We start from the raw sequence: 12,994 nt of genomic DNA on the forward strand, positions 1-12,994 counted from the left end.
GGCTAATTTTTTTGTATTTTTAGTAGAGATGGGGTTTCACCATGTTAACCAGGATGGTCTCGATCTCCCGACCTCATGATCTGCCCGCCATGGCGTTCCAAAGTGCCGGGATTACAGGCGTGAGCCACCGCGCCCGGCCTTAAGTGATAGTTTTATACAGGTGGTTGTTTGGGGATAGCCATGCTGGCTCTGTCACTTATCTACCGTGATCTTGAAAAAGTTGCTGCTAAAGAACTATCAACAGAGTAAGCAAACAACTATCAACAGAGTAAAAAAACAACGTGAGAAAATATTTGGAAACTACGCATCCAACAAAAGTCTAATATCCAAAACCTATAAGGAATTTAAATAAACTAACAAGCAAAAAACAATCTGATTAAAAAGTAGACAAAGGACATGAACAGACATTTTTCAAAAGAAGACATACACATGGCCAATAAGCATATGAAAAAAATGCTCAATATCACTAATAATGAGAGAAATGCAAATCAAAACCACAGTGAGATACCATCTCACACCAGTCAGAATAGCTATTATCAAAAAGTCAAAAAATAACACATGCGGCTGGGCGCAGTGGCTCACACCTGTAATCCCAGCACTTTGGGAGGCCGAGGCAGGTGGATCACGAAGTCAGGAGATCGAGACCATCCTGGCTAACACAGTGAAACCCCGTCTCTACTAAAAATACAAAAACAAAATTAGCTGGGCGTGGTGGCAGGCGCCTGTAGTTCCAGCTACTCGGGAGCCTGAGGCAGGAGAATGGCGTGAACCCAGGAGGTGGAGCTTGCAGTGAGCCAGGATCGTGCCACTGCACTCCAGCCTGGGCAACAGGGCCAGACTCCGTCTCAAAATAAATAAATAAATAAATAAATAAAATAACACATGTGAGTGAGGTTGCAGAGAAAAGGGAATGAATGCTTACTACTACTGATGGGAATGTAAATTAGTTCAGGCATTGTGGAAAGCAGTTTGAAGATTTCTCAAATAACTTAAAACAGAATTACCATTTGACCCACCAATCCCATTACTGGGTATATACCCCAAGGAATACAAATTGTTCTAACATAAAGACACATGCATGTGCATGTTCATCGCAGCACTGTTTACAATAGCAAAGACATGGAATCAACCTAAATGCCCATCAGTCATAGACTGGATAAAGAAAATGGAGGCCGGGCGCATTGGCTCACACCTGTAATATCAGCAATTTGGGAGGCCAAGGCGGGTGGATCACCTGAGGTCAGGAGTTTGATACCAGCCTGGCCAACATGGTGAAACCCCATCTCTACTAAAAATACAAAAATTAGCCAGGTGTGGTGGTGGGCGCCTGTAATTCTATCTACTCGGGAGGCTGAGGTAGGAGAATCACTTGAACCTGGGAGGTGGAGGTTGCAGTGAGCTGAGATCATGCCATTGAACTCCAGCCTGGGTAACAAGAGTGAAACTCCATCTCAAAAAAATATATAGAAAGAAAAAAAAAAAGAAAATGTGGTACATATACATCGTGGAATACTACGTGGCTATAAAAAATAATGAGATCATGTTCTTTCCATCAGCATGGATGGAGCTGGAGACCCTTATCCTAAGCAGACTAATACAGGAACAGAAAACCAAACACTGCATGTTCTCACAAGTGGGAGCCAAACATCGAGTGCACATGGACACAAAGAAGGGAACAACACTCTTGAGGGGCCTACCTGAGGGTTGGAGGAGGGAGAGGATCAAAAAACTACCTACTGGGGCTGGGCGCGGTGGCTCATGCCTGTAATCCCAGCACTCTGGAAGGCTGAGGCTGGCAGATCACCTGAGGTCAGGAGTTCAAGACCAGCCTGGTCAACACGGTGAAACCTCATCTCTACTAAAAATAAAAAAAAAATTAGCTGGGTGTGGTATGCGCCTATACTCCCAGCTACTTAGGAGGCTGAGGCGGGAGGATCACTTGAACCCAGGAGGTGGAGGTTGCAGTGAGCCGAGATTGCGCCACTGCACTCCAGCTGGGTAACAGAGTAAGACTCCTTCTCAAAACAAACAAACAAACAAACAAACACAAGAAAAAACTACCTGTTGGGTACTAGGCTTAATACCTGGATGATGAAATAATCAGTACACCAAATCCCCATGACACACAATTTACCTATATAAAAAACCTGCACAGGTACTGCTGAACCTAAATTGAAAGTTAAAAAAGCCGAGCACGGTGGCTCACACACATAATCTCAGTACTTTGGGAGGCTAAGGTAGGCGGATCACTTGAGGTCTGGAGTTTGAGACCAGCCTGGCCAACATGATGAAACAATGTCTCTACTAAAAATACAAAAAAATTAGTCAGGCATGGAGATGCATGCCTATAATCCCAGCTACCCAGGAGGCTGAGACAGGAGAATTGCTTGAACCCAGGAGGTAGAGGTCACAGTGAGCTGAGATCACGCTACTGCACTTTAGCCTGGACGATGGTGCAAGACTCCATCTCAAAAAAAAAAAAAGAAAAGAAAATGAAAAAGAAGGAAAAGTTGCTGTCTCTTAGGCATTTCCCTGGGGCAGCTGGAAACTGGCAAAACCTGGATTGGAACCCACATTGGATATTGCCATAAGGGCCTCCATCTCCATAGTGATGATGCCCTGGTCCCATCTCCATCCCAGGCTTGCCTCCTGAGGCTGGCACCAACTGACCTGGATGTCAGGCTCACCCTTACAGACTGAGGTAGCTTGAATCCAGAATCACTGTGGAGGGAGGTGGGACCCTCGGGAGTCCCTAGGGAAGAACAGGGACCACTCACCCTCAGGGGTTCCTGGCGGGGCAAGCTCAGCTCCTGACACCCATTGATGGCAACCAAGGTGGTAGAAGAAGATGCCATCTTCGTAGCACTTTTCCTCCTGGTAATGAGTGTGCACATTGCCCCCTGGGAAAGAAGGAAAGGGGCATAGCTGGCAAGCCTGGTGGAGGTGGGGACTCCCATGCAGGGAGCCTCAGCTCAGGGTTGGCTCAGGCCCTCGGCAGGCAGGCAGGATTGGGGAGCCTCCTCACCATAGACCACCATGTAGTTGCCCAGAACACTGGCTGTGTGGAAAGCTCTCTCCCTTGGGCCCTGAAGCCCATCCCGCCCCTTCAGCGTCGTCCACACACGCCGATCCACATGGAAAAGCTCAGTGGAGTTCACTCGCACAGAGAACCTATCAAAGGAGAAGCAGGGCAGGGGCTTAGGGCAGGAAGCGTCCCTCTCCCTCCTTCAGGCTCTTAGGAGCCATGTGATCACCCAGGGATGAGACTGACCATGACTGCCTCTATGTCCCCTCCAAACTAGAAGTTCCCTGTGGGCAGGACTCTGAGTCATCTCTGGGTTGCCCGCATAAGCTAGCAACGGGTGGACACCAAGCAGGGCTCTGTTGAATGGATACATGGGTGGGAGTGTGTGGGAGGCAATTCACCCAGACATTGAATAAAACATCAGAGAATGCATGAGTGGGTGAGTGAGTGAATGAGTGAATGAAGGAATAAGTAAATACACAAAGGAAGGAGTGATTGAAAGACCACAGGAGTCCAATAGTGGGCAAAGACCTCTAAAGACTAAAGGCCTATGGTGTTGACCTGGGCCTGGCCTGTGGGGCATGGGTTGTGGGACAGGTCACTTACCGGGCAGTGGAGGGCCGGTGTCCACCATGGACCAGCAGGGCACGGGACGGGGCATGGAATACCATGGAGTGGCCGGTGGCAGCAGGGGGCCGTCCACCTGCTGGAATCACCTGCTCCCAATAGCCCCCGCTGGTGCTGTCAAGGCGGAAACGGAAGAGGCCAGAGGAGAAGAGGTCGTGCTGGGTGCGGCCTCCAGACACATATAGCCAGACATCATCCACCAGGGCAGCCGCATGACCTGCCAGGCCTGGGGGCCCCGAGGAGCTGGAGGCAGGTGGTGCCAGGAGCTCCCAGTGGCCCCTGCCCAGTGGACTGAAGGCCCACACGTCGTTGATGAGCGAGCCGTCTGCCAGCTCACCACCCATCAGCACCAGGGAGCCGGCCCAGGCCACGGCCACATGGGAGTGACGGGCAGCCTGTGAGGAACAGACAAGAAACAGAGGTAAAGACATAGCAAGGGAGCCAGAGCCAGGCTCAGACAGAGAGATGCAGAGCCAGAGAAACACAAAGAGAAGGCGAGATAAAGACAGAGACAAAGAGAAAGGTAGAGACCGGTAGAAAGAGAAAAGAAGAGACAGATTCATAGAAACAGAACACAATAGGAGAGGGAAGAGGCAAGAAGACCGAGTTAGAGGGACAAATGGCAGACAGAAACAGACCCAGAGAAATGGAGACATAGAAATGGAGAACACAGAAGCCCAAAAGTCAGACAGATGAAAACAGAGACAGATCGAGCGACAGGAGACACGTGGAAAAGTAAGATACACAAAGGCAGATAAAGGAAGAAAAAGAAGAAAAAAGAAAATCAGAGAGAAAAGGCAGAAACAGGGAGAAGTAGGTTCCTACATCAAGCTGCGGGAACTGGGGGAGCACTGGGTGATAGGGGGTCAGTCTGGGGGTCCCTAGCTGGGTCTGATTGAGTGTACAGGCTCCTCCAGGGCAGAGGAGGGGTCATACCGGGGCAGGACTCAGGTCCCAGGATTCCCAGGTGTTGGCGGAGAAGTTGTATAGGACGAGGTCACCCAGGGCATTGTTGAGGTCCTGGCCTGTGGAGGGGTGGACAGTCTCATGATGTGGCCACAGGCTTCCAGGCCTCCAGACCCCAGATACTCGCCCTATCTGCTCACCTCCAAAAACTGCCAGCAGCCCCGGTGGGGACAGGAAGGCGCCAGCTGCTCCAATACGGGCAGAGAAGGCAGGGTCCCCAGCACTCACGTTGTGCCACCAGCCAGCCCCCTGGTTCTCCCACAGGTGCAGGTCACAGGCACGTCCCAAGAAGCCAGGCTCACAGCGGCATGGTCCCAGGGGCTGTGGGGAAGGAGACATAAAGACAGAGATAAGAGACAGAGAGACAAGGACAGAGACAAAGGAGACACAAAGACAAAAAGAGGCAGAATGAGACAGGCACAAAGGGAGAGAGAAAGAGATAGATAGGAAGGGAGAGGATGGAAATGGAAAGAGAGAGAAAGAAAAGGAGACAGAGAGAGACAGGAAGAGGGGAAAGGCAAATTGTCAGACAGAAACAAGAGACAAAGAGACACAACCAGAAGGAAGCAGACAGATGGAAAAAAGACCAACAGAAAAAGGAAAAGACACACAGAGAAAAAGGAGAAAAGACAGAAAGAAGGCAGGCTGGAGAAGACAAACAGCATGGTTGACATTCAGCCTGAACTGAAAGAGCTCAGATCTGGGGAGGTCAAGGTGGGGAGGGCTCAAAGCGCAATCCAGATTGAAAGCTGGGTGTGCACAACTTCAGCGAAAGGTCAGCGGTGCGAGGCTGGAAGTCATGGCAGGGGGTCCAAGGCCACACAGAGTGGCTGGATGGGAGGACGGAGTTGGCCCTGGCTGGAGGAAGGAGGGTGGTGTTCAAAGGTGAGAGTGGGGTACGCTCAGCAGGGGAGGGCCTGCAGGTGAAGGTGGGGTGGGGTCGGAGTAACAGGTTGGGGGCAAGCTCTGGAAGGAGAGGGAAGTGGGTATCATGGAGCAGGGTGGGGTGGTGGGGGGAGTTTCATGCAGGAGCAAGGTCAGACCTAGGAGATAGGCGTGGAGAGTGTGCTCACAGATCAGGGCCCCAGGGGAAACAGGGCTGGGGACCAGCTCACCGAGGCGCAGGTGCCATGGCTGCCACAGTAGGCTGAGCACTCCTGCACGCCACAGTCAGGACCCCCCCAGCCCGGCTCACAGGCACACACACCCGGCGGCTGGCACTGCCCGTGGCTCCGGCAGCCACCCGGGCACAGGGAGAAGCGGAATGAGGCGTTAAAGCCCAGTAGGTTGTAGTTGGCATCACTGAAGAGGTGCAGCAGCATCTGCAAGCACAAGGTGGGCTGGGTAAGGTGGGCAGAGCCTGGGGATTGGCCTGGGAGGGTGGCCCACTCCTGTCCCCTTCTATCCTGGGGGACCCAGAGCCTCATCTCCTTCCTTTGCCTCTCTCCACCTTCCCTTGTCCCTGTGCTCTGCTCTCGAATGCCCTCTTACTGACTCTCTGTCCTTCCTTTCTTCTTCCATTTCCCTTGGTTTATCTACCCACAGCCCCATCCCCACTAACCTTGCCTGAGGAAGCTTCGATGGGCGGAGGCCGGGTGCTCCCACTCAGACTGGCAAGCAGCGGCCCTCGCGGGGAGTCACCGTCATACACAAACAGGTAGTCATACGTGCACTCTGTGTCCAGGAAAAGGAAGTCCAGCAGGATCCGGTGCTGGGGGCTTGGGGCTGGGAGGTGAGCACAGAGGGACTAAGCTCTAAAGCGGACCTTTTCCCCACACCTCCCTGCAGCCACTATTGTACACCAAACCCTGCTCCAGGTGATGCTGGGGGCTCAAGGATGAGTCAGATCTGGACCCCACCTTGGAGGGGCTCCCAGTCTCATAACCTAGGACAGTCAAGGGCTGTGACAGCCGGAGGGACAGGTGCCCAGAGAAAGAATCACAATATTCCAGACCTCTAGAAAGGTCACCTGAGATCAGAATGAACATCCTCACCATTCAGAAGGGAAAATAAAGTGCAGAGAGAAAACCCCATCCCAGTGGCAACACAGAGCAGAAGCCACAGTATTCCTGATGCCTCTCTCTTCCTGTCCATGCCTGAGCTTCAGACATGTCCAGGCTGGAGGGTCAAGGTCATAATCCCAGTGAGAAAAGCACCTCTGTGACAGTCCCCTGGCCCTTGCTGAACAGAGCTTCAAGAGAAGAGTCCAGTTTCTTCCCCCTGAAGAGAGGCCTAACCTTGGAGCAGCATAGTTCCCCTCTGTCCCCATCCAGAGTCTCACCTCTGTTTACTGTGATGGCTACAAGCACAAACTCTGGAACCAGACTGCCTGAGCTTATGTCTTGGCTCTGTCACTGAATAGCTACTAGCTGTGTGATCTTGGCCAAGTAACCCACCCTCTCTGGATTGGTCTCCTCATCTGTAAAGTGGAATATAGTGGTACTGTAGTGGATTCAAACTTATAGGCCACTCCTGCCACTGAAAGGTAATTCCCTACCCCTTGTATCTGGGAAAAGCCTTAGTGACTTGCTTGACCAATTAAAAAACAGCAGAAATTCTGAAACTTTCAAGGCTAGATCATAAGAGGACTTGTACCTTTCACCTGGGCCTCGTAGAACACTCCTTCTCAGAACACAGCTGTCATGCTATGAAAAACCAAAGCTGGCCAGGCACGGTGGCTCACACCTGTAATCCCAACACTTTGGGAGGCCAAAGCAGGCAGATCACGAGGTCAGGAGTTTGAGACCAGCCTAGCCAACGTGGCAAAACCCCAACTGTACTAAAAATACAAAAATTTGCTGGGCGTTGTGGCAGGCGCCTGTAATCCCAGCTACTCAGGAGGCTGAGGCAGGAGAACTCCTTGAACCCAGGAGGTGGAGGTTGCAGTGAGCCGAGATAGTGCCATTGTACTGTAGCCTAGGGGACAAGAGCAAGACTTCATCTCAAAAAAAAAAAAAAAAAGAAAAGAAAAGAAAAGCCAAAGCCACAAGAAAAGGCCACACACAGGCATTCCAGCTGACAGTCCCAACTGAGCTTCCAGCGGATAGCCAGCATCAACTGCCAGCCCTGGGAGGGACCTTCCTGGATGTCCAGCCAAGGTGAACATTCAGCTGACTGCAGCTCCAGCTGACATCTGACTGCAACCTCATGAGGAGCAATAATGCACATGAAATGGTGACAATGGAGGGGGGTGGGTGGCTCATGCCTGTAATCCCAGCACTTTGGGAGGCCAAGGAGGGTGGATCACTTGAGGTCAGGAGTTCGAGACCAGCCTGGCCAACATGGTGAAACCCCGTCTCTACTAAAAATACAAAAAATTAGCTGGATGTGGTGGCACATGCTTGTAATCCCAGCTACCTGGGAGGCTGAGGCACAAGAATTCTTGAACCTGGGAGACAGAGGTTACAGTGAGCTGAGATTGTACCATTGCACTCCAGCCTGAGCGATAAGAGTGCAACTCTGCTTCAAAAAAAAAAAAGAAATGCTGACAACGAGGCCCACATATCGTCGTGCTGAGTGCCACTACCCCTAACACTGGCACTGTCTTATTCTCTGCCAGTCCTGTTTCTGGAAGCTCCTCTCATTCCACATCCCACATGAGAAGGCTCCTGAACAGGCAGCTCAGGGGAGTCCTCTGGGTGAGGGAAATTAGGAGGCCTAGGCTCTCGCTCTGGCTCTGGCTCTGCCCATGACCAGCTGGAGGACCCTGGGCCAGTTCTTTCCCCCATGACCCTGAGTGTGTCTATCTAGATCCTGGAGACACTCAGCCACCACTGCCAATGGCTGGGTGATCCTGGGCCAGTTCCATGGGCTCTCTGAGCCTCAGTTTCCATGACTGTAAAATGGAGATAATTCCCCCCACCCACAAAGGCTGGAGTGAACATTCAACGAGGTGATGACTCCAGCCTGCCAGCTTACAGCCACGGTGTGCCCTGGCTGCCTGGCCTCATCCTGTCTCACCAGAACCATTCACCCAGCCTCCTTCTTGCCCTGACATGAGTCTCTGATCTTCCCAACTCAACATCTGGCCCCATCCCTCCCCTGCCCCAAAGCCCTGCATGGCTCCCTAGCACCCTAGGAGAAAGTCCAGTTCCCTAGCCTGCTGTTCAGACCCTTCCTTTGTCTCAAATCACTCCACTGCTTACAGCTCTAATAGGAGCTGGGCCTTTGTACAAGCTTCTCCCTCTGTCTGCAAAATATTATCTCTTCCCACCACCAGCCCTCTTCCTGATGCCCCCTAGCTGGGTTAGGTGCCCCTCTCCAGGGTTCTCACATCCCATTATGACCTTCATTCCTCTGGGCCAGGAACATCTATGTCCAGGTCTGTCTCCCTGCAGCCTACAAAGCCCATAGGGCAGGGCCTGGATGTGGGCCTAATTCCCTCTGCAGCATTGCCCAGACCTAGGCTTGGCAAAGGCTCAGGAAATGCTGGATGACGGAATGAAGAAATACACAAAAGAAAGAATACTAAAGCTGGAAGCTCTCCCTCAGGCTCTGACCAGAGCCCCCAAGAACATCAGACACAGACCCCACCCATGCTCTGGGGAACGCAGAAGAACCATTCAGCAGGGCCACACAACCAGACCTCCCAGAATCTTACCAGCCTCAACCACACTATAAAGCTCTGTTCCTGGAATCACAAGTACATCTTTGTTAAGTGCCTGCCGGAGGCCAGTTCACCATCTGCCTCCCCAAGTTCTTCCCTAAATTGAAGGTCTGTTTCTACCCAACCCCCATACCATTCCAGACAGAAATCTGATCTCAAACCCCTCCTGCTCAAAAGCAGGATGCCTCTTATTCATGAAGATGTTATAAGGACTAGGACTGGGCTAGGCGTGGTGGCTCACGTCTGTAATTCCAGGGCAGATCATTCGAGGCCAGGAGTTTGAGACCAGCCTGGCTGACATAGAGAAACCCCGTCTCTACTAAAAATACAAAAATTAGCCAGGCGTGGTGGTACATGTCTGTAATCCCAGCTACTCAGGAAACCAAGGTACGAGGATCACTTGAACCTGGGAAGCAGAAGCTTCAGTGAGCCAAGATCAAGCCACTGGGCTCCAGCCTGGGCAACAGAGCAAGATTATGTCTCAGAAAAAAAAAAGTCTAGGACTAGGTAAAGTGTGAACATAATACAAAGTTAGTGGGTTGGTTGTTTATCTTTTTTTTTTCTTGAGACAGGGTCTCGCTCTGCTGCCCAGGCTGGAGTATAGCAGTGCAATCTCGGCTCACTGCGACCTCAGCCTCCTAGGCTCAAGGGATCTGCCCACCTCCGCCTCCCCAGTAGCTGGGACTATAGGCACATGCCACCACCCACCACGCCCAGCTAATCTTTTGCAATTTTTTTGTAGAGACAGTGTCTTACCATGTTGTCCAGGCTAGTCTCTAACTCCTGGGCTCCAAGTAATCCTTCCATCTCAGATTCCCAAAGTGCTAGGATTACAGGCGTGTGCCACTGCACCTGGCCGGTTATTTTATAATAGATACAGGAAGATGTTGGTTCTCATAGGTAAGAAGTGACAGGCATTGGTAAGAACAGAAGATCATCAAGGGGGGTCTGGAGGTCTCCCAGACTCCTCCCTCACCCCAACATCTACCCAGTTGGTCCCCAAGCCTCATCAGTGAAACTCCACAAACATCTATTGCACTCTCTACACCTCTCCACCCCTCTAAGCCCCTGCCCTAGTTAGGAACTCATTCTCTCCTGCCAGATCAGCTCACCAAGTCTCCAGTCTGCCCCCCACCCAGCCTGAGGGCAATGCCCTACTCCTGCTCAAAACCTCCTGTGGCTCCCCATCGACCCCAAGGGGAAGGCCAGGCTGCTCAGTGTGACATTCAAGGCCCCCCTTCCCCTGCTTCTGGCTCTCATTACCTCCCAGTCAAAAGTGCCATCAGACCAGACAAACCTAGACAGGGATCCTGAGATACTCCAGCCACCCTCATGTCTTCATAGAGGATGTTTGTTCCCTTTTCCCACTCAATAAACTCCTACGCATGCTTCAGAACCCTGTTTCAGTGGCTCCTCCTCTGTGACCTCCAGCACAGTCCTCTTTCCTCCCTAGGTACATCCACCCAACCCCTCCACTTCCCTTCTCAGCCCTGAGCACTGTCTCAGTGAACACACTGGGGGCTGAATATCTGTGTCCAGCCCCACTATTCCCAAGCAATCTGAGACTTTTTTTTTTAGGTGGCATCTCGCTCTGTCACCCAGGCTGGAGTCCAGTGGCGTGATCTCAGCTCGCTGCAACCTCCGCCTCCCGGGTTCAAGCAATTCTCCTGCCTCAGCCTCCTGAGTAGCTGGAATCACAGATGTACGCCACCATGCTGGGCTAATTTTTGTAGTTTTAGTAGAGGGGGGGTTTCTTCATGTTGGCCAGGCTGGTCTCTAACACCTGATGTCAGGTGATCCACCCCCCTTGGTCTCCCAAAGTGCTGGGATTACAGGCGTGAGCCATCACACCCGGCCTAGCCAGTCTGGGACTCTTTAAGGCCAGAGAGTGATTTATATCCAGCACACAGACCCCTTTGCCACACACACACACACACACACACACACACTTCCTATTCTGTTCTCATCCCACTAGCTTAACAGGAATGGCCCTCAAGCTGGGGACAGGTAAACATGCTAACACCGAGAAACATGCCTTCATCCATAGCCCACAAAGCAGCCAGAGAGATCTTCTAAAACATAAATCAGATCATGTCCCCTCCCTGCTCAAAACCCTTCCATAGCTCCCCAGAGCCCCCAGACAAAGACAAAGCTTCACAGCCTCCCAAGGGAGGCCCTGCATGATTCAGGCCCTGTCACACCTCCGGCCTTTGCCCAGAACCTCCCCTGTCTGGAGGCCAGTTTCTACATCCACTACTCTGTGAGGCCTTCCTGGGCTTCTGCAGGTACTGCCTTTCAACTTCTCTTTCACCCGTTTGCCCTCAGGATACAGCTCAAAATCACAAAGCCCTTCACTTGCTGGCTCCTCCCACTCTGCAGCCTCTGGCTCATTTGTTGTCTTGTATTCCAGGTTTTTGCTTTTAAGATGGAGTCTCCCTCTGCCGCCCAGACTAGAGCTTTGCGGAACAACATCAGCTCACTGCAACCTCCAGGTTCAAGCTATTCTTGTGCCTCAGCCTCCTGAGAAGCTGGGACTACAGGCATGCGCCATCACACCCAGCTAATTTTTGTATTTTTAGTAGAGACGGGGTTTCACCACGCTGACCAGGCTGGTCTGAAACTCCTGACTTCAGGTGGTCTGCTGGCCTTGGCCTCCCAAAGGGCTGGGATTACAGGCATGAGCCACCATGCTCTGCCAGTATTCTATGTTTTAACACACTGGATTTCTAGTTCTTCAGAAGCATCACTCTCCTGCTTCCCTACCTTTGCACGGCTATTCTTGCCTGGAATGCCGTTCTGCTCCCTCCTACAGATGCCTCTGATCTCAGCTATACCCCAGGTTAAGTCACAAGTCTTCACAGAGAAAGAGCCAGTGAGGCAGGGTTCTGAGGCATGCATAGGAGTTTATTGGGTGGAAAAGGAAAACAAACAGCCTTGAAGTGCATTTGTCTCTTCCACTGACTGGGAATCCAGAAGGGTAGGGCTGGGGCCTTTTCTCCCCTCCTGACAGATTCCTATTGGTCCTTTAGGTCTCAGCTTAGACATTTCCTCCTCCAGGAAGCCTCTCTGTTCTCCCCGGCCCCAGATCAGGCACTTTCTCTGGGCTTTCTCAGGCCTGTGGGATTCCTCCATCACACACCACTCTTGGCTCTCACTATTAGTGTGTTTGTCTCCCCGACTAGACTCCAAGACCTAAGTCACCGGGGATTGCTGGAGCTGTCTCAGTCTGGGCTATGTCCAATGGGAAACATAATGTATGGCACATGAATGACAGAAGAAAAATGCTTTTATTGAAGTACTTTACAAATAACAACAATAATCCTAATGCCATTTATAGAACAGTTACTATATGCCACACATCAGGCACGTGAAATACCCGTTTTCATTTCATTGCAACAACTCTATGAGGTGAGTACTCTTGTTATCCCATTTGTGGGGGGAAGGAAACTGAATCTCAGAGAAAGAAAGTCACGTGCTCAAAATCACAAAACTAATAAGAAGAAGCCAGGCACAGTGGCTCACACCTACAATCCCAACACTTTAGGAGGCTGAGGTGTGAGGATCGTTTGAGCCCAGGAGTTCGGGACTAGTCTGGGCAACATGGTGAGACTCTGTCTCTACACACTCAGTTACTTGGGAGGCTGAGGTGGGAGGATCACTTGAGCCCAGGAGGTAGAGGCTGCAGTAAGTAAACTGTGTTGGTACCATTGCACTCCAGCCTGGGTGACAGAGTGAGACCCCCACCTCAAAAAAAAAAAAAAAAAAAAAAG

The 12,994-nt window shown here is 51.4% G+C and overlaps 1 protein-coding gene across 1 annotated transcript in view; it reads right to left on the minus strand.

Moving 5' to 3' along the window:
• Window positions 1–12,994, minus strand: part of MEGF8 (multiple EGF-like-domains 8) — a 57,218-nt gene that overhangs the window by 42,978 nt on the left and 1,246 nt on the right. The window contains 7 exon segments of the mRNA XM_011982851.1: window positions 2,778–2,900; window positions 3,026–3,171; window positions 3,632–4,047; window positions 4,589–4,677; window positions 4,759–4,939; window positions 5,734–5,940; window positions 6,180–6,343. Of these exon segments, the coding sequence (XP_011838241.1) occupies window positions 2,778–2,900; window positions 3,026–3,171; window positions 3,632–4,047; window positions 4,589–4,677; window positions 4,759–4,939; window positions 5,734–5,940; window positions 6,180–6,343 (1,326 nt within the window).

The sequence above is a fragment of the Mandrillus leucophaeus genome, unplaced genomic scaffold (assembly GCF_000951045.1).
Source record: "Mandrillus leucophaeus isolate KB7577 unplaced genomic scaffold, Mleu.le_1.0 Scaffold106, whole genome shotgun sequence".
Taxonomy (NCBI): domain Eukaryota; kingdom Metazoa; phylum Chordata; class Mammalia; order Primates; family Cercopithecidae; genus Mandrillus; species Mandrillus leucophaeus.